Here is a 21,133-nt window from a genome sequence, read left to right as displayed (position 1 = left end):
AGGGTGCCGGGAGAGGGCCTCCTTGCCTGGTTCCTGATCAAAGCTCTAGTTTCCACCATTAGCTATGATGTTGACTGTAGGTTTCCTGTAGATGTTTTTTTTATCAAGCTGAAGATGTTTCCTCTCTGTTTCTGATTTCTGAGAGTTTTTATTAGGAATGGGTGTTGGATTTTGTCAAATGCCTTGTTCATATATATGAGTATGATAGATTCTATTCATTGATTTTCATTTGTTGAACAAGCCTTGCATACCTGGGATATCCCTACTTGGTCATGGTATATAGTTGTTTTTGTACATTGTTGAATTTTATTTGCCAATATTTGGTTGAAGATTTTTGCATCTGTATTCATAAGAGGTATTGGTTGTAGTTTTCTTTTATTTAGGTGATAAAAAATGACTCGATTTATTTCTGAAGTTTTGTTTTCTTGTAATGTCTTTGTCTTGTTCTATTTTAGGGTAACGCTGGCCTCATAGACTAAGTTGGGAAGTATTCCCTCTGCTTCTATCCTCTGGAAAATATTGTGGAGAATTAGTGTAATTTCTTCCTTAAATGTTTGGTAGAATTCACCAATGAACCCATCTGGGCCTGATGCTTTCTGTTTGGAAAGTTAATAAGTATTGACCCAACTTCTTTAATAGATACAGGACTGTTGAAATTATCTATTTGATCTTGCTGAGTTTTGGTAAATTCCGTCCATTCACGTAGATTATCAAGTTTAGGCAGAGAGAGAGATCCGTACTGTTTCTTTATTCTCCTTTTAGTGCCCATGGGCTCTATCACGATTCCTTATTTCATTTCTGGTGTTTGTAATTTGCGTCCTTTCTCTTCTCTCAGTCTGCCTAGAGGCTTCTTGGTTTTATCGATCTTTTCAATGAGTCAGCTTTTATTTCTATTTTGTTTTATCTGTTTCTTAGCTATCTGCTCTAATTTTTATTACTTCTTTTCTTTGGCTTATTTGGAATCTCATCTGTTCTTCTTCTACTTCCCTGAGGTGGAAGTGGCTGATCTGTCTTCTGTTGTTATTCTCAAGTCAGTAAGTGTTTCTCCAAGCCCTGTTTTCACTGAATGAATTACACACACTTTGATAAGTTGTACTTTTATCTTCCTTTAGTTCAAAATGTCATCTTATTTCATTTGAGATTTGTTCCTTGACCCATATATTATTTAGAAGTGTGTTGTTTCATCTCTGTGATATTTTGGGATTTTCCAGCCATCTTTCTGTTATTTATGTATAGTTTCACTGTAGTCTGAGAGCAGATATTATATGATTTGTGTTCTTTTAAATTTGTTAAGGTGAGTTTTACCGTCCAGAATGTGGTCCCTCTTGGTGAACATTCCCTGTGAGCCTGAGAAGGATGTGTCTTCCACTCTTGTTGGACGACGCGGTGGACTATCGATGCCATTATACCTGGTTGATTGATGGTGGTATTGAGTTCCCCTACACTCTCCTGAGTGTTTTGCCTTCTGGATCAGTCTGTTTCTACTAGAGGAGTGTTGGAATCTCTAGCTATGATGGTGGCTTCCTCTGCTTTTCCCTGCAGTTCTTTTAGTTTTGTCTCACGTATTTTGCTGCTCTGTTGTTTAGGTGCATGCACTGAAAGATCATTATGTCATCTTGGAGAAATGGCCTTTCTATCCCTGTGCATTGCCCTCCTTCATCCCTGACAACTTTTCTGGATCTGGAGTCTGCTCTGAAATTTATATAGCTGTCCTATTGTCTTTTGATTAGCCTTGGAATGGTGTCTCTTGCTTCATCTCTTTACTTTTAGTCTGTATTTGTCTTTATCCATAAAGGACATTTCTGGTAGACAACGAAATTAGTCAGCTCTTTTGTTTTGTTCTGATCCTCTCTGACAGCCCCTGTCTCTTAATTGGTATATTTAGACCAGTGACATTTAAAGTGATTATCTAACCTAGTTGTTATTCTTTTCAATTTCTTGCCCTGGTTCTCTTTTCTTTTTTATGTCTACGTTTTTCTGCCTTGTGTAGTTTTAATTGACTATTTTGTACGATTGAATTTTTCTCTCTTCTTTTTTTACTTTTTTTAGTGGTTGCCCTAGAGTTTACAATATATATTTAGAACTGACCCAGTTCTAACTTCAAGTAACAAACACTATCTTGCTTCACAGTACAAGTATCTCCTTACGGAATACAGTGAATTTCTCCCTCCCACCTTCCGCACCATTGCTGGCGTTCACTGGACAGATACATACGCATCATAGTACGTATGAGCATACGTACTACCAAGTGTGTTTTGCTGCTCTTTTGAGCAAGCTGCTGTTAGAACGATTAAGAATAAGAACAAAGTTATTATTCTACCTTCATTTATTCTCTGATGTTGTTACTTGTGGAGATCTCTTTCTGACCTGTATCATTTTCCTTCTCTCCGAAGAGCTTCTTTGAACATTTTTTTTGCAACCCAGATTCCTTCCATATCTGAGAAAGTCTTTATTTCTTCTTTACTTTAGAAGATTAATTTTGTAGGCTACAGAATTCAGGTTGGCAATTCAGTTTTTTTTTTCTCTCAACACTTCAGATTAATTTCATGGCATTCTGTTCTTGTTTCTGAGAAGTTGGAGGTGATTCTCATCTTTATTTTTCTACAGCTCATTTTTCCCTTTGTCTTTTTTCAAGATTTTTTCTTTATCGACAGTTTTCTGCAGTTGGACTGTTCTGTGCCTAGGTGTCATGTTTTGTTTTCTGGGTTTTCTTTTTGGCGTTTCTCCTGCTTGGTGTTCCCTGAGCTTGTTGAAGTTGTGATTTTCTGTCTGGCATTCATCTGAGGTCATCTCAGTCATTGTCACTGAGTAGATGTTTCTTCTGTGACGTTCTTTCTTCTCCTTCTGGCCTTCCCGATGACACACACATTATACCTTTAGTAGCTGTCCAGCAGTTCTGGGATATCTGTTTGTTTGTCTGTTCCCCACCGCCAGTCCTTTTTTATCCTTGCTTTTCAGTTTGGACGTTTCTGTTTTTATATTCTTAAGTGGAGAGATTCTTCCGGCCATCATGCCCATCTGCTAATGAGCCCATCGAAGGCATTCTGCGTTTCTGCTCCATGTTTCTAATCTCTGGTATTTCTTTATGAGTCTTTCTTGGAAGTTTCATCTGTCTGCTTACATTAGTCCATTGTTCTTCCATCTTATCTACTTTTCCCACCGGAGCCCTTAACATATTACCACAGTTGTTTAAAATTCCTAGCGCGTTCACTCCAGCACCCCTGACGTAACTGAATCTGGCTTTGATGCGGCTTTGTCTCTTTGCGCTGTGTTTTTTGCCTTTTAGCGTGTCGTGTGATTTTTCTCCGACAAGCCAGATACAATGAGCAGAGGGAAAGGAACTCCAGTAAACAGGCCTCCAGTGATGTGGGGGGAGGGGAGGGAGGTCAGGAAGCACTCTGTAGTTACAGATGGTCTCTCTCTCTTAGTGAGGCTCTACCCTCAGGCTCTGACCCTCCCGAATGTGGCCCAGTGTTTCTGCCACCTAGGTGGGACAGCGAGGCCAGAGTGGGCTGGAATCGGGTGTTTCCCTTCCCCAGTGGAAAAGGCTAGGGCAGGCGGAGTTGTCAGCTTCTCTGCCCCCAGGCTGGCTGGGCTCTGGTGAAGTCATTTCTCTTGAGGGCAGGCCTTGTTGAGAACAGAATGTCTAGTGTATTCCGAAATGGCCCCCTTGCCCCCCTGCCCAAGGGAGCAAGAATGGTCCATCTTCTCTGGGAGAGACCTGGCTGGGCTCCTGGAGGTAACGCTTGCCAGTGTGGGGCCCCGAGGTTTGACCTCCGAGGCTTGCCCCCAGTGGGGCCCCAGCACTTCCTCTGCGACAGTTGAGGGCTCATCCCCTGGACACCAGCTCCCATACCCATGGCTACTTGGGTTCACTGTGGTTCTCTGGGGTCTGTGGGTCTCTGCAGGTTTGGGAGCAGCAGTTCACCCTCTGACCTTGCTTCTCGGAGGAATCTAAGAAGAGCGGTGGGTATGTCAGCTCGTTGGGTGTTTTCCTTGTTGCTCCGATGGAGTGGTGACTTCCAGCCTTCTCATGTGCTGGACTGTAGAGGGGAAGTTGGTTCGTGGCGCTTTGGCTTTGATGGTGACAAAGAGTTGATGTATTTGTGTTTCTTACTGGGTTGGACAAGCCCCAGGGAGTCCAGGCGCTCCTTGTCTGCGCCCTCCCCGTTGTCCCCGCTGCACTAGACACGGTGCAGAGGGATGGGGACAGGGAGAGCATCAGGTGTCTGTCGGTCTGTCCTACGCTTCTTCCCTGGCTCCCGGCGAGTCAGGGAGCCCTGAGCTATGCAGCTCTTTCCTGCAGAAAGTAGGCGTTGCCCAGGCAGTGAGGAGCCCCAAGAGAACAGTTAGCTGATACGCATTTCTCTATTAGGATAGCAGGATCTACTTCTGCTGGGTGGATGAAGGGGAGACTTTCTGTGGGTTGTCTACTGTTAAAAAGTGTTCTGGTGGGTTTCAGGCACGTATGGGGGGAGGAAGAGGCCGTCTTCAAGGCTTATAATAACTAGGTGTGTCTGAAAATAGTCACACACTGGTTAAAAATCAACTTAGTGTGAAGTTGACCTTGGCTTTCATATTCTTCACTGTTGTACAGTTGCTTTTCTTATCTTCAACGAGCTAGGAATGTACTGGTTATTCTCTTTTTTGAGTTATTACTTTTGATTCAGGAACTGTATCCCTTTATTTTCTAAAGGAGTGTGTGTATGTGTGTGTGTGTGAGAGAGAGAGAGAGAGAAAACCTTTTTTTCTTACCAGACCAGCATGCAAATGATTTTTTTCCTTTAGAAATTATTTTGTTAAGGTTAAGAAATATATTTTCCCCAAGAATGATAGACACAGCCAGAAATTTGTGGTTTGCAAGTAACCGCTGGTCACAACCCTTTCTACTGAATAAGTGGGCTGTTCGGCGGCTCGGCCGTTCGACAGCGTCCTGTGTTCTGGGTGTGGGTGTCTAGCAGTAGTAGACAGATGGGTGGGAGGCAGCGACACGGAGCCAAGCACAGGAGCCAGGCATCTTTCTACATGGCCACAAAACCCACCGACAGATGGAGGCTCCGGGTCTCGGGTGGCACTGGTGCCCAGGCCTCTGACTGTTTTGTTCATGTACTCTGTACACAAAAGCATCTTGAATACAGACCACCCTCCCCCAGGTATGTTACAGTGCTCATAAGCTCTCCACGTGGTACCACGCTGGTCTGTTGATGCACTCTGAAGCACATCCTAAACACGATATCTAAGGGGCTAGGGGGAGATACTTGAAAATGTCTACTCTCTTCCTTTTGTACCCAGGAGACAGTCTCTATGTGGCCTCGCCTTGGAGACCACTGTTCTTGGGTGTTCTGGGCCACAGGAGCCCAGATCACCATTTTAACTAGGTTGCTTGTCCTAGGCCGCCCTAGTTTGGGGTGGGATTCGGAATGCCGATGAGGCAGACCCGCAGAGTGGCTGACACAGGTGGGGGCCGGGGTCCTGGGCCTCGTCCTGCGTTGGGAGCTCGGTCATCCGTGCTGAGCAGTGCACTCTCTGGGCATGAGGTGCCCAGGCCACGTTCTGCTGGAGGGGCTTCGTGGGCAGCGTGAGAGGGCAGAACTGCAGGTATGGGCAGCAGTCACGGAATTAATAAGCAACCCAGATCCTGGGTTCACCCTTAGGAGACCCAGGGTTTCTTGCCCAGTTCTTTAGTCGAAGTCCCGCCCATGAAAGAAGGCTCAGAGCTGGGGTGGGAAGTCTGCTCAGTACCCTTTTCCACTCTTCTCTGAGTCTCCTTGTTGCTGAGAGAGGCCAGGCATGCGTGTGGGGCGATTTGCTCTGTCCTCACTCGGGTCCTGCTGGCCAGGAGTTCTCTTGAAGCTCCCTGAGTTCAGAGGTCACGTAGTGAACCCGACGTTTCGCTTCATTGAACGGGGCTTTGGCTGGGTCACAGCAGCTTGGCAGTTGGATAGTTCTCAGCAAATGGAATAAGAAGAGGAAGAAGTTTGATCCCCTCCTTCCAGGTCGGTTTCCAGAAAGCTGTGGTCACGCTCTTAGGGACAGTCCTCCACCCCGATGCCACCGCCTGCCAGCCTCAGGGACATAGCTGCTCAGCGTTCTTAAATCCGACCTGTTCTGTTAGAGATGTTGCTTTCTAGAAGTCAAGGAGGAGCTTCGGGATTCTTGAGCTCCTGAACCCGACATCCTCTTCCTAGTTTCCAAAACCCTGGAGCGGAGGAGCCTGAATGTGAGCGAGTCCTTGAGAAGCACAGGGCTTGGGGACCAGACCAACAGCCTGGGAAGGGGACCGGGCACAGGGCTCAGCCTTCACAAAGCCAGCCAGTGTGTGCAGTGTCACTTCCTCACCTGTAAAGCTGTGACCCTTCCTGGCCCTGAGGGCCCTTGGTTCTCTCCCTGTCTGTTTGCTTTCACTCTCTCTTTCCAGATCAGAACCACCAGTGTGTCTCCCAGACAGGGTAGAATATGTCTGCCTGTTCTACCCCCTCGTGCCCAATTTCGGCTCCAGAGTGGACACGTTTGCCCTGAGATTCCATGGCTTGGAAACACTGAGTTGTGTACCGTGTTGATTTTCAAAGTGTTGTTTCACATAGAGCATTTATTCATCGTTTTTTTTTGAAACTCTATTGGATAGAGATGAATTGTATCAGCTTTTTCCTGGTTATGGAGAAATTAGCTTCTCTCAGCACTTCTCCCGTCTCTGTCCTCTAGTGTCCTTGGACCCTCTGGCCTGAGGGTGGGACCAGTGGTGGGGGAGGGGGCGCCTGATGGTGCAGGAGCGGGAACAGAGGCCAGCGGGCCCGGAAGGTGGAGCCTGCCTTTCATGAGGTCCCGCCAGGTGACGTGGCCTGGGAGCAGATCTGCTTTTTGCCTTTATGAAGCCCTGGTGTCATTCTTTGTTCACTAGTGACCCCGTGAAGGGGCGAGGCTTTGGAGAGACCTGCAGGGGCGGTAGGGCCAAAGCGGAGAAGGGAGAGTCGAATGCCCCTCCCACCCTTCACTGCGTCTGTGCCCCAGCCCTCCCCGCCCCCTGCTGCTTCATTACCGGAGACACTTGATTTCTCAAAACAGGCACTGCTGTGCTCACTGAAGATGAATGAGACGGAACTAACCGAACACCCAGGTGTGAGTTGCCACTGAAGCTAAGGGCGGTGGTTTCACTTCTCTGCCTCGGGCCCCTGACCCCCGCCTGAAGGCAGAGGAGACGCGCTTGCAGGGCTGTCACTGCTGCCCCCGAGTGGGAGCCAGAGCACCTACACTGCCCTGACCTTGCCCCTCCTGAGGGGCTAGTGGGTCCCAGCACTGTGTGCTGCAGTTTTTAATTGTGGCAAAACATGCATACCGTGAAATTTACCGTTTTAACTGCTTTTTACAGGTCCGGTTCTGTAGCGTTACGTCCATTCACGTTGTTCTGCAGCCTCCCCCCCAGTCCATCTCCGCAACTTTTCCATCTTCCCAAACTGAAACTCTGTCCCCCCTAAAGACTAATTCCCCCTCCCCCTCCCCCCACCCATGGCACCCACTGTTCTACTTTCTGTGTCTGAATTGGGCTCCCAGGCATCTTCGATCAGTAGGATTGTCCAGTATTTGTCCTCTTGTGACTGGCTTACTTAGCACGATGTCCTCAAGGTTCACCCATGTGGTAGCATGTGTCAGAGTGTCCTCCCTTCTTAGGGCTGAACACTCTTCCAGCGTCTCTCTGCACCATGTCCTTTTCGAGCCACGTCGTCTGGGTGGCACTGCGTGACAGCCCTGTGGCAGCTAACTCTGCGGCTGATGTGACCCAGGCCTGCGGCCCGTCCACACAAGTGTCGCCGTTACAGAGGAACTGGCTCTGAGTGACCTCAGGGAGGCGTCTTTCTAAAAGCAGGCAGTGTGTTTACTGTAGAACATGTACGAAATTTAGAGTTTATTGTAGGACATCTAAGAAATTTGGATAAACCAAAATAAGAAAATGCGTGTGGCATACTCACCCCCATGCCTCCGAGGGAAGGTGAGGGTTCAGGGGGAGACAGACAGACAGACGTCACGTGAGAGAGGACTATTGATAGGTCGCCCCCCATGCGCACCCTGACCAGGGCTTGACCACGCACCCTCTTGCTATTTGGGACGCCGTTCCACCCAACAGAGCCGCCCAGCCCAGGCAGCTTTTCTTGTTTTAAAAAGCAGACCCTGAGCCTTTTGGCCCGCCTGTTCACATGTCCCAGTCTGATCCTGCATGCAGAGTTCATTGTTTTCATGAATTCTTGCAAGAAATATCCAAGCAGCTCGCTAGGTGAGGAACGTTGCCGAGGATTTGAGGGATTAGCTGAGGAATGCGCTCAGCCCTGCACCTCTCCTGGCAGCCCCTCAGGCCTCCCCCACCCCCCACATCTCGTGGAGGCAGCCACCTGCTCCCTTTTCCTCCTGAGACGCCTCAGGATGGACCGCTCCTATGAGCTGCATACGTCGACATCTTTACAGATGTGGTACCTCACAGTGTGTACCCGTTTCTTCCTGGGGAAGCAGATCACAAATACCTTCTCACACCAGCGTCTCTGACCACGGTTGTTAATGACAGCACTTACCCAGAGCCAGGAGCTCACCGTGCTTACCCTGTATCGTAGGACTCACAGAGGGTGTCCAGCCAGGGTCCTTAGAAGTGAAACTTGGTGTGTCCCTCATTATTTCCTTGGAATAACTTCCCAAACATGAAATTTCAGGGTCAGTGGCAATGCCCTGTGTACAGATTTTTTTTAATAGTAACTGCCAGATTTTCTTCCAAAGGGGCATCTGTTTCCTTGCACCTTGGCCAACATTAAAACACAAAGTCTCCATTGTCTTCCCCTTGTTCCCACAAGCACAAGAGCAAAATCAAGGACTAGAGCAGCTAACTAGCCGGAAGTGTGATGGAGCTATTACTACGTAATCGTCTGGAGCTTTGTTGGTGGAAATACCGTGTCCGGAACAGTTCGGGTAGCACCCAGTTCTTCACACTCTCTGTGCTGTCACCCCACCCCTGACCTGGGCACGGGGCTGTCAGGGCTGCTGTGCAGTGGAGCAGTGCCAGGTGACGTGCCTCAGATGGGGACAGGCTGGCATCAGTGTCTGAGGACTGAGAAGAGGGACATCGGAGTGTGCTGCCCAGCCACTGGAAAGGCTGCCTCACCGGAGGCATGGATTGTGTTCTTTACATTCGAGGCTGCGGAAGGGCCGTCCCGGGGAAAGTTTCATTGCCGTGCAAGGCAGCCTGTGCCCACACTTGGCTGCCAGGGGAGACGGCTCCCCAGGAAAGGACGAACCCGTCACTGAGAACATGGGTACTGTGGCTGGGCGTTTGCGCTTTTAGCAACGAGATTTCCATACATACGTAACAGAGAGAGGACATCCCTCGCTGCTTCGGACTCTACCACCACAACATGTCCACATGCAAGAGGGGACATGTGGCCTGAACTCAGAGACCACACTCCACCAGTGACTGGGGTGGGGCGGGACCGGCCAGGCCACTGCTGGCACCCCTCAGGAGGCACTTGCAGGGCGACTGGGACCTGCCCAGACGTGTGGGTGCTATTTGGAGCTTCGCCTGAATTCCACCCACTGGAAAGTGAGCCGTCCGCTACCTTGGAAGGGCCCAGGTCTGGGGGGGAGAGAGACCCGGGTTTGGCCTGGGTCCCATCATTCTTTAGTCTGACTCCCAGTTTGTAAAACGGAAGTAGCGCTACCAGTGCGTGTCTTACAGGGTTAGCGTGGGGTGTGGGCTGGGTCCGCCCGAGGAGGCCGCCTCGTGGTCTCTGGTTAGTCGCTGCCCCGCTCCTTCTGCCTTCTGGGACCGGCTTCGCTAGTGGGGGTAGATTCGTTGTGGGGCTTTGACTGGTTCTTGTTCCTAAGCGAGAGGTTGGCAGAGCCCGTGTGCCGCAACGAAACTTAGACACCATCACACATGGAGGAAAAACGAAGAGTTTCTATTTAAAGTTTAGAGAAGAACTAGATGACGATTCCTTGATTTCCAGCCAGGTGTAGTCCTCATAATGCAAATCAGGCTGGTTTTTGGTGGTTCTTAAGTTTTTTTATGGGACAAATAATTTTACATAAATTAAGCGTATTTATCTTGTAACGTCTCTTTTTTTTCTTATGTTTTCTTTTAAATAGCTTTTAACTACTTTTTGAATTTCCTCTTTTTCATCCTTAACGATGAATTATGCAGGAGTCTTTATTTCAGGAGACAGTTTCTCACAGGCAAACAAAGTTTCCTGTCTCACCAGATAGCCACTGGCAAATAATAAAGGATTATTTACATGTCTTTGTCATTTAAAGGGATATATTTGTTGGAAATCCTACTTTCTCTGTCATGCTATAACATTATGACCTTTTAGAGGAAGAATATTAGGAATTTTTTCTCCTAAGCATAGTAAAATTACATTCAATTGGCCATCAACCAAGAGGCTGAGATAAATCTGAGAGCTTTGTCCTTTGATTTAAAATATATTCTGTTTCCCTTCTTGGAGACTTTCCCAGAAGAGGCTGCTCTGTCTTACACTGGCTAACTTTCAATGTGCTTAAGCCTCCTTCCAGGCGGGGTGAGGAGAGGGGGGTCCTGAGAGAGATCAGTGCCCCGGGGGACCCACCCCAGCAAAGGCACCTTCCCTCCCCCGTCCACCCATGGGTGTTGGCAGGTGCATGTCGAGGTCCCTGACCTGAGGGGCGGATGTCAGCACCCGAGAGATCTCTAATCCCAGAACCACGTGCATGTCTCTGAACACTTGGGTGTCCATGTGTTTTGTGGTGTTAGTCCTTTGGAGGTTCATCTCCATAGATTTACTTCATTGTTTCTTTAAACAGAAGGTTTAGTAAAAACAAAAGTTTTGAGGGAGACATGGCATTATTTTCAATTACATTTAATTAGACAAGTTTTTCTAATGTAAACAGTTCTCTAATTATAAAACCTTCTTTTCCAAAAGAGCATTTGGGGATTGGTTGTTGGGAGCCTAGAATGACCTTTCCTTCGGAATCTGTCCCCAGGGGCACTGAGGACACCCCTGCTGGATCCAGCACGGGCTGACGGGGCGGGGTCTCCCCACCTTCACACCTGTGCCATTGTAGCCCCCCGCAGACCCTGGGGCCGAGCACTCACTTGTAAGTGGGTGAAATGGGAGTGAGGCACTGAACAGCAACCGCGAGTCCGTGCATCTCCGCCAGAAAAGAACAGCCATGGGGTGCAGTCAGGCGCACCCCATGACTGTGAGTGTCGTCGGTGGGAGCAAGATGCCAGGCGGCCCCTTCAAGGGGAGTCTCAGCCCACCGCAGGCTGTGTGAGCGTGGGTTCCAGAAGGCAACGGGACAGATGCAGGTAGAGCCCCCGCCATGCCCGGCCCACACCTGCCTGCCATCCCCCTTGGAGCTGAAGGACGGCATCTTCATTGACGATTCTGCAGGCCCTGTGGCCTGCGGCCCTCGGGGTGGTGGGGGCCAGGGAGAGGGTGGAGGGAGGCTCCCAGTGACATACAGGGTGTGGTCATCCTGCTGTGGATGCTCCTGGGGGTCGCAGCCCCAGCACTGCTACGGCGCCCCCTTTTCTCTGAAGTTCTAAAAGCAGCTCAGGTGGGAGCCCGAGGGGCCTTAGAGGTCTTGAGATGGCTGGGGGTAAAACTGATTGCACCTCCGAACCAGCCGCCGGAACTGCTGTTTTCCAACCGGGCTCTGAGCTGACTGCTCCTCTTCCCCCCGAAACCCCCGGCCTCTGACAGGGCCCCCCACCCCTTCCACTTCGCAATGTGTGTCTCACGTGGTCCCCTGCCTGAAGCAAGCAGAGAAGGACGTGAGTAGTTACTATGTTTCCCAGGCATCCCCTGCGAACAGCAGGCGGGACAGGTGTGGACTGACCTATCTATCCCCTGCCCCCCTCTCTCTCCCTCTGGCATTTTGGGCCAGAGGGAGGGGGCCGTGCTTGTGGGTGACACACGGGGTGTGAACTCAGTGCACCTGCATGTTCCTGCCCCTGCTCACCTGGGCAGGTGTTCCCAGGACCCTCCAGAAGGTGGTGAAGATCCCCTCCAGTGCCGGCCACTCATTTCCCAGGGCCGGGTGCAGAGCTGGGAGCCCGAGTGGAGGCCTTGGAGAGTGCCGTTGGGCACGGCAGCTCCCAATGACCCCTCAGAGGGAGGGGCATCGTATCAGCCAGGCGGGGGTAACTGTGTGTGTGGCCGGTTCTGCCTGTTAAGGGCCCTTCATGTCGTGTGGTAGTCAGTGGCTGAGGACCGGCCATCCACTGTCATCACTCACTTACTTTACATGACAACCCAGGAGGTGGTAAGTCACCCTGATTCCATTTGGACGAGGAGGCCTGGAGCCCTGTGTCCTCCTGGCCCTCTGAGCCCCGGCTGTGGCACAGGCACTGGCACGGGTCCACTGTCAGGACCCCACACCCGCAGGCTCGCTGCACCGGGACGGTGAGTTGACTGACTGACGGCCTCATCCCCGTGGGAGAAGGATGGGCGAGCCTGTCCGCACACAGAAGGGCCGGGAGCGGCTCTCAGCTGCCGGGCCAGCGGCACTGATGCTGTCCACAAGGGCCCGTGTGGGGCTGCGCTCTTCGGGGCAGTGTGCAGGATTTGGGGCGCTTCTCCACCATCAGCCTCAGGCACCTCGGGCCCTGGGCTTGACCACTGGCAGCCGGTGGGTCAGCAGGTGTCTGTGTGCCGTGTGTGCAGGGTGCTGGAAGCAGCGTGTTCAGTGGGTCCCCTGAGGGGCTCCCTCCTGCTCTGGGGGACGGCAGTGTGACCGTGAAGGGTGGGGAGACGTGGGCCTGGGCGTGTGTGTGTGTGGAAGGGGACAGGGAACCTGGGGAGGGCGGGCTAGGGTGGGTGGGTCCGCTGTGCAGCCCCAGCAGGGCGCATGAGGGGCAGGCGGGCGGCTTGCCCTGCGGCGAGGGAAGCACCTGGTTATTTAGAGTCGGTGTCCACGCCCCCGAGGTCGCACCCCTCCTCCATCTCAGAAGTCTGTTCTCTGGAAATACATTTCCTCACAAATGTTTCCGTAACCCCATCTAAGAAGCGAGCTGTTTGCACAGCCCCTCGGAGGGCAGACAGTGATGCTCGCTGTCCCTCTCATGTTACTGAAACGTGTCCTGTTTTCCTGCCGCCTTTGACGGGGAAGCTCATCGCTGCCTTCTCCTGTGAAGTCTTAGATCTTCGCAGGCTTTTCCGTCCGCTGCTTCTGCCTGGCCGAGTCCATTTTCCCTGAATGCTCACGTATTTTTGTTTTCTGCTGCTCGTAATTTCTCATGCTCTCTCTAAAGTTTTGAAAGAGGTGGCAGAAATACAAGAGGACTTGTGAGCATTTTTTAAGTCAGCGTATTCAGACGGCGTATCTAAGGTTTTGACTGTTGCCCTCCTCCTGCTTACGTCCGTCCGTCCAGTGTCGGCTTCTGCGCATCTGCCGGCTTCCCATTCCACCTGCGATCGGACCGGGTGTCGGCTCCCTGCGAGGACCCTGCTCTTTGCTTTTTGCTGCCCTGCCTGGTAGGGGCTTCGACCCCCGCAGTTCCGTTTAAGACGGACGCCATGGATCTCAGTAATGGCCCTTTAGCCCGGTGCTTTTCAGACTGTGGCTGTGACCCGTCATTAGTGTGCAGAGCCAGTGTCATGCATCCGTGTAAAAACAATAGATTATGTGTGTTCGCACATAGTAACTGAAGCTTTCATTGTAGTGGTGTGTGTGTGTGTGTGCTTGCGTCGCGGCATCTGCGATGTGGTATAAAATGTACGTCGTAGTCAAATGTGTGTGAAAGTCCCTGCTGTTCTCGAACATACTGCTAAGCTTTTTATGAAGAAAAGCCATTTATAACCTGTCTCCAGTAAGCAGTGTTGGGCCTTGGGGAGATTGTCACGAGGCAGAGCGAGGCCCAGAGGCATGCTGCAGACATTCCTGCATCAGAGGGAAGGATCACGGGGTGGGGGCACCTCCCGGTCGGTCCCTGCAGTCTTTAGAGGTTGAAGAAAGGTGGCATTTCTGCAAAGCTGCAGAGGCTTCTCCTCCTCCTTCAGATCTTAGCTCGAATATGCCTTCCCCCAGGAAGCCCTCCTGGGTTCCCTCACCCCCATCTAGATGGGGTTCATCTGTCAGACGCTTCCACAGGGCTGCTCTTCTCACCGTCAGAGCACTCAGCTCATTCTCAGTGATACAGTCCTTACTGTGGTCATCGTGTTATTAATGTCTCCCCCCACCGCCGCCCCCGCCGTCCTGGAACGGGGCCTCCGCAGGGCAGGTGTCCGGTCTGTTGGTCGCTGCACCTGCAGGAGCCAACACGATGACACCTAGTGCGTCATCAGCACCTGCCTGCACCAGGGGCTTGGGGCCAAGACAGGGACACTGCCCACCCCACAGCTGACTAACACGGGGCATCCGTGGAACTCGCTGCAGTTCCCATGTCTCATTTCGGAAATAAGGGGGTGGGGTGGGGTAGCACCGAGGAGAGGCAGGTGGGAGGGGGACTAAGGCACCAGGAGCTCAGCAGAGGCCTGTAGTCCCTGTTCCTGTCCCCACTGAGACCGAACCCTCTTCTCCTGCCCCAGTCCCTCCCCCAGGGAGAAGCAAGTCAGGCGTATCCAGGGGAAGCATCTCTTGGGAGACAGTCCCTTCTCCAGCTGTGGACGGGGCTCCATCGTTCCAGGTTTTTCCCTGGTTGGAGTGAGCGTTCAGGCCATGAAACAAGTTAGTTGGAAGCAGCTCACTTGGATTGTGGGGTAGGCATGGCTGGCACAGATTCTAGCTGAAGCCCGTGATTCGTGTTAGCCTGGGGCGGGCCCAGCCCACCTGGTGAGGGGGAGGGGCCGCGTGCCCTGGAGCACAGGTGGGTGGGTTTTCCTTCTCTGTCCCTGACAGTCTCTGAGGGTGAAGACCGAGAGGTGAGGAGAGGGGAGGATCAAGGAGTATTTCTGCAGTTGCCTTAGCTGGAGAAACGTGTTTCCAGGAGCTGCTTTTGGAAACATTTCATTTTAGGTGGAAGAAAAGGCTGGTGCTCCACGGGATCCTATAGTCAGATGTTTGTCGGGGGCCCTCGCTCGGCCCACGGCCAGGGAGTCATGGGGCTGGGAACCACGTCTCATTCGAGAGGCGGGACCTCCATGGCCCAAGCATCATTTCCACAGCGAGCAGCTGTGATGAGATGGGGTGGTGACCTGGCAGGACAGTTGTAACAAGAAGCAGATGAGCTTTTGGGCAGAAACTCCTCTGCAGCCTCGAGCAGGTCACGTGTCACTGAATCTTGGCCTCCTCGGCTCTGACCTGGAGAAGGAGCCTGATCTTTCGCTCGTGTGCAGAGGCACCACGCTGGGGAAGCACGGATATAGGTGCACATGCTAGTGGCACACACCCAACACATCACATGCTGCACACGAGCCGCCGCCCCCCCATTTGCCTGTTCCCGGGCGCTGTCGGAAGCCCCACCTCCAGCTCTCTGACCAGCACCACACACTCCTCTGAGCCAAACGGCTTTCTGGCTGGCCCCCAAGCAGTGAGCTCCCTGCTGCCCCAGGGCCTTTGCGCTGCGGTCCCTGTGTGATGCCCGGTGCTCTTCCCATTGGGCTGCCTGGGCACTTTCTCCCTTTATTCTGGTGTCCATTCAAAGTCCCCTGACTAGACTGGCCCTACCAGACCACCCCATATAAAACCCCAGAACCGTGTACCCCTAATGCCTCAGTTTCTTCACAGCACTTACAACCCCTTGGGGACAAGGCTGTTACTGGTTTTCTCCCCCACCCACCTTGTTTTGAGTTTGCTGTAACTATACAATTAGCGCATAGTAGGCCACTAATTCTATGTGAAAGATCTTTTATTTTTGCTTTATTTTTAATATATTTTTTAAGATTTTATTTACTTATTTTTTAGAGAAGGGGAAGGGAAGGAGAAAGAGGGACAGAAACATCAATATTTGATGTTTCTGCACCCCAGTCTGGGGACCTGGCCTGCAACCCAGGCACGTGCCTTGACTGGGAATTGAACTGGCAACACTTTGGTTCACAGGCCTGTACTCAATCCACTGAGCTACACCAGCCAGAGCAGCTTTATTTATTTATTTACTTATTTTTAGGAGATGTGATTTCAAAGAATGAGTAGCTTGCCCATGGTCACATAGGCGGCGAGTGGTAAACAAGGATTTAAACCCAGGTGGAGACCGAGTCCTGGCTGCTCTCTCTGGCTCGGGTCCGCCTTCCCTCCCACTTTTCCCTTCTGTCTGGGCACCGGTGCCTCTGCTCGTTTCTCTGGCTCTGGCTTCATAACGCCAGGCTGGCCCGGGCTCGCCCCGTCCAGTAGCACTTTCCCTAGACTCCAGCCTGCTGCCCACGCTGCTCCTGCCCCAGACCCGTGTGGTGGCGTCCTTGGGGAACCTTGTGTGTGGTGTTCTGCAGCAGCAGCTGGGACTCTGACCAGCTGACTCACAACCAGTGTGGGTGTGAACGGGCCAGGCCCCCTTGGCTCCAGAAGAGAGCATGTGTGTGTTCGGATGCATGTGTGCTTGGGTGCATGTGTGCTAGGATGTGTGTGTGCCAGGACATGTGAGTGCTCAGATGCATGTGTGCCAAGACGTGTGTGTGCCAGGACATGTGAGTGCTCAGATGCATGTGTGCTTGGGTGCGTGTGTGCCAGGACATGGGAGTGCTCAGATGCATGTGTGCCAGGATGTGTGTGTGCTTGCCTGTGTTTGTGCCAGGAGTGGCCTCACTCATTTCCTTGTGGGGACAGACCCAGTAACAGCTGCGGAGAGTACATCCCTGGGGCAGGTCTCACCCAGGGGTGTTTGGAGATCCTATTGTTGGGGGGGGGTGATTTTTTTTTAACATTTATTTTGTGCTGCCTGGTGTTATATAATAGGGTGCCTTCTGTTTAATTTGTGTATTACCTTTTAACCTTATATCCGGGATGCTTTGGCGTTACCGTGTTTCCTGGGAAGGAGGGACGAGCAGATAACAGTCTCCTTTTTATATGGAACGTAAGTGGTGCCAGACTCGGCGACACTGGTAGGTAGGGAATTTCGTTTACTGTGCACACACCGTGGTCCACATCCTTATCTTCCACATTACAGTAAACTGTGAGTGTTCAGTCTTCCAGTGCGCAGGTGGGGCATGGCTTGCTCGGGCTGTTTCCGGCTGATTTGTTGATTGAACTGGTCAGAGCCGGCAGCCCTGGGTGCTGTTCTCGACATGACTCCGTCACTGGAGTGAGCGTGCCCAGCCCTCTGGCCTCTTCCCCCATGTCCCACACCCTCTGCTCTGCTCCTTTCAGGGAAGGTGCGATGGCGGGACTTCAACCAGGAAGCGTACGTTGGAGGGACCATGGTTCGCTCCGGGCAGGACCCCTACGCCCGCAACAAATTCAACCAAGTGGAGAGCGATAAGCTGCGGATGGACAGAGCCATACCTGACACCAGACACGACCAGTAAGTGCTAAGCTGGGGGTTGGCTGGGGCTATGCCAGCTGCCGCGCTAACAGCGTCTGTTACTCTGAAACTGAACAGGGGCCTTTACGGGGTGGTGACAGTGGAGCTGTACCCACAGGAGTCGAGCCACGAGATGCCAGGGTCTGGTGTTGGAGATGCCCTGCATGCACCTGGAGGTTGCGTTGCTGGCCAGAAGATGGGACCCAACACGGGAAGGTTGGGTTACCGGCCCCGTGTTTACCGACCCACCGCTTGTTAAAGTATCTGGAGACCAGAAGGGGAAGGCAGGAACCCAGCAGGGCAGGTGCCGCATGGAGCGGACAGCCAGGGGTGGGAGGGAAGGCCTGTGTGCTTAGGGGAAAGGCTCCTGTCCGCATCTGTCTTGGTTCTTTGGGAATCAGGGGCCTGCAGGTGGAAGGCACCTGGCATTTATCCAGCTCAGCTCAGGTCTGCAGGCCTGTCCTGTGTTTTGTCACCGTTTGTTGGGAAGGTGAGATCTCCTCTGTACCTTTAAGTCCTGCTGCTGAGGGTCTTGGATTGGGAGGCAGCTCACCTGGGACCCTTAGTGGGTTAGTCTTGTTTCCGATGAGGAGCCACATGTGGGGGGCGTGGTGTTCCTGGGTACTTAGTTGGGCTTCCTGCTCACCACATTACTGATAGAGTCACTCGTCTGTCATGTGACAGAGCATGGGTCACGTCATCTGTGACTCAGAGGCTGTGCTCTGGTCCTGCGATTTCAACCACAAAAATCTCATCTCCTCCAGCTGGTGGGGGTGGGGTGACAGGAAGTGAGGGTGGGCAGAGCCCTGGGTCCTGGGCCGTCTGCTCCAAATTAGGAGTGTGGGAAGGTCGGTGGGGCGGGGGCGGGGGTGGGGTTGCCAGGAGGGTGAGACTTGAACTGGAGGCGCCCAGGGAGAAGGACAGTAGTGCAGCCCTGACCGGCAGCCCGGGCTTCAGAGCGCCAGCCAGGGGCCCCATTTCTCTGGGGGTTGGGGGTGCTCCAGGGGTTGAGAGGTGGATACAAAAAGCCAACTAACTTACAGTTGGCCCTTGAACCATACTCAGTAAAAAATCTGCATACAACTTTTTGATTCCCTCAAAACTTAAGGTTGTCCCTCAGTATCCACCAGGGATTGGTTCCAGGACCCCCCGCAGATACCGAGATCCACAGATGCCCAAGCGCCCTGTGCGAAAGGTCGTAGGTCAGTGTATACGGTCAGCCTTCCGCCTCCACGACTCCCAGCCTTGGGTCAGAAACACACGGGTATTTACCGAACAAAAACCTGCATGTGAGTTGGACCCGCACGGTTCAAACCAGTGCCCTTCAAGGGTCAACTGTACATGTGGCCGCACGTTGAAGATCAGCTTTGGTTTCTAAGTTAGTAACATCGTTAAAAGAGGACTTTTCTTCTCTCTCCTGCTTTCACGGACCTTTCCTGACGGGGTAGGTGCCATCTAACTGCCAGGCCCTTTCTTAACGGCCTTCCCTGGGCTCTGGTCTGCTCTGTGCACCCACAGCAGCTCACAGTGTGTGGATTCACGGTTCTTTCAGAGCAGGAAGTGAGGGTGGGTGAGTGTGTGTCTGAGATATTTTTCATGTATGAAACATAAGATAGATGTGTGACCATGCATCATACATAATACAGGAACCTCATTATTTTTTAAATCCCGTGCGGAAGATTGCCTTTGTCGAATGTTTCTTGTAACCCATTCATTTTTTTAAAGCCACTTAACTCAGTCTAGCGCTCCTCGTCACAGGTCGACTGTTCCTCTGTAGTGGGAGCTGCTGGCCTGGGACCCGGGGTCCCCCAGGTTGCCCATGAGGGGCCTTGGGACTCTGTGTAGCCCTTTAGCTGTGTGAGAGGTCGCAGGTTGGTGCGTGCCTGCACACCTGGGGACAGGGTCCTAGATGCCTGCATCCTCACCACCATCCCTCCCCAGGGCACTTCGCACCCAGCCTGTGCCAAACACTCCTCGGGGCGGCTCACACCGTCCTCACGTGTTGCTGGATGTGAGGGTTGTCCTCACTGACGGAGAGGGACCCGAGGCTCCTGCAGTGCCAGTGACTTGCCCAGTGAGTAGGAGCAACTGGTCTCAACCTGGAAAGGGCTAACGTAGCTGGAAGAGGGGCCCGGCCTAAACTCGGGGGTGTGGGGGAGTCCTGGCAGCATCTCGCTCGGAAATCTCACGTGGTGAGTGGGTGCGACGGTGTGAGTTTCATTTCGCCGTTTGGTATGAGGGCTGGTTCTCCCTCCAGGCCTTGTGCTCTGCAGACGTCTCGGAGCTGGGAAAGACCGCGTCCTTTCTTGTGGCTCGTCAGCGTGGGGCCAGGGGTCCGCCTCCATCGCAAGTCCCTTAAAAGTTCCCAAATCTATATATATATACACGTATATTTTTTCCCACTTTTGAAACGGGAGTTTGTCCAAACAGATGTTTGAATATCCATCCCGGGGTGGGCTGCGCTGGAGGTGGGTTTAATTTTAGCGCTGCTGCCTCGAGTTCATTTGCATGTGTTGAAGGAGCAGCTGGGATGCCTTGGCGTCTGCTGCGGGTCTGGGCTAAATTAAAGTGCCCGCGGCAGCTGGACGCCTGGAGCTGAGCCAACCCAACATGCGCCCTTCAGAAGAACCCTTCTTACCGAGGGTCAGGTCAAGATCCAGAGATCAGGTCCCCTGGTTTGCACCTCCCCTGCCCCCATGGCTAAAAGAGTTTTATAAAGCAGTTGACCTTCCAGTGCAGGTGCCCCACTTTCTGTGTCTCCTGTGTCGGCCTGTGAAAATGCCCGCCCTGCAGAACCCAGTCTTCACTTGTGAAGAAATTCCAGACTCTCCAGCTCTTTAATTCTGCGCCCTTTATCATTTGTGTGACGTCACTTTGCCTAGTCACTGCGAGGGTGAAGCACAGTGTTCAGGAGGGCTGGTCCCTTGTCTCCCGAGATCTCATTCACCAGCCACCATGGCGAGGTCTCCCCTGGCACTGTGTGTCCTCCCAGGCCGGGAAGGTGTGCAGTGACGGTCTGCCCTCACCGTCTCTCCTTCGGGGGTTCTGAGCCCTGAAAAAGCAAAGCAAAACAGAACAATACATTTGGGGCCATGTTAACCTTTTTAAATGCATTAAAAATTTTGCCAAGAAAAAAAAATGTTAACGTGAAGCAAGAAGCATAGAAACACCCGTCATGTCATAGTAGAGATGACATGCAGAAAATACTAGACTCTTAGAAATTCAAAAGATACATTTGTCTGAAGCTCTGTCTGGTGTGGTTCAGTGGATTGAGCACAGGCCTGCAAACTGAAGGGTCACTGGTTTGATTCCTAGTCAGGGCACATGCCTGGGTTGAGGGCCAGGTCCCCAGTGGGGGGTGCATAAGAGGCAACCACACATTGATGTTTCTCTCCCTCTCTCTGTCCCTTCCCCTCTCTCTAAAAATAAGTAAATAAAATCTTTTAAAAAACAGAAATTAAAGTGATAATAGCCCATCTCTTTCTTGAAAGTACAGTTTCTCAACTGAAAAAAAAAAAAGAGCCCTGGCTGGTGTAGCTCAGTGGATTGAGCGCGGGCCTGCTTACCAGAGTATCGCGGTTCAATTCCCAGTCAGGGCACATGCCTGGGTTGCAGGCCAGTTCCCAGCGGGGGATACATGACAGGCAACCATACATTGATATTTCTCTCCCTCTCTCCTTCCCTTCCCCTCTAAAGATAAATAAATAAAATCTTTAAAAAAATAAAAAA

General features: G+C 51.9%; 1 protein-coding gene across 1 annotated transcript in view; it reads left to right on the top strand.

Moving 5' to 3' along the window:
* Positions 1 to 21,133, top strand: part of GALNT2 (polypeptide N-acetylgalactosaminyltransferase 2) — a 153,369-nt gene that overhangs the window by 88,792 nt on the left and 43,444 nt on the right. Inside the window, exon 3 of the mRNA XM_037069509.1 lies at positions 17,251 to 17,404. Coding sequence (XP_036925404.1) covers positions 17,251 to 17,404 — 154 coding nt within the window. The remainder of the gene's footprint in view (positions 1 to 17,250; positions 17,405 to 21,133) is intronic.

The sequence above is a fragment of the Sturnira hondurensis genome, unplaced genomic scaffold (genome assembly GCF_014824575.4).
Source record: "Sturnira hondurensis isolate 20B ecotype Veracruz unplaced genomic scaffold, ASM1482457v3 Scaffold0018525, whole genome shotgun sequence".
Taxonomy (NCBI): Eukaryota; Metazoa; Chordata; class Mammalia; order Chiroptera; family Phyllostomidae; genus Sturnira; species Sturnira hondurensis.
This window is presented reverse-complemented; position numbering and strand designations above follow the sequence as displayed.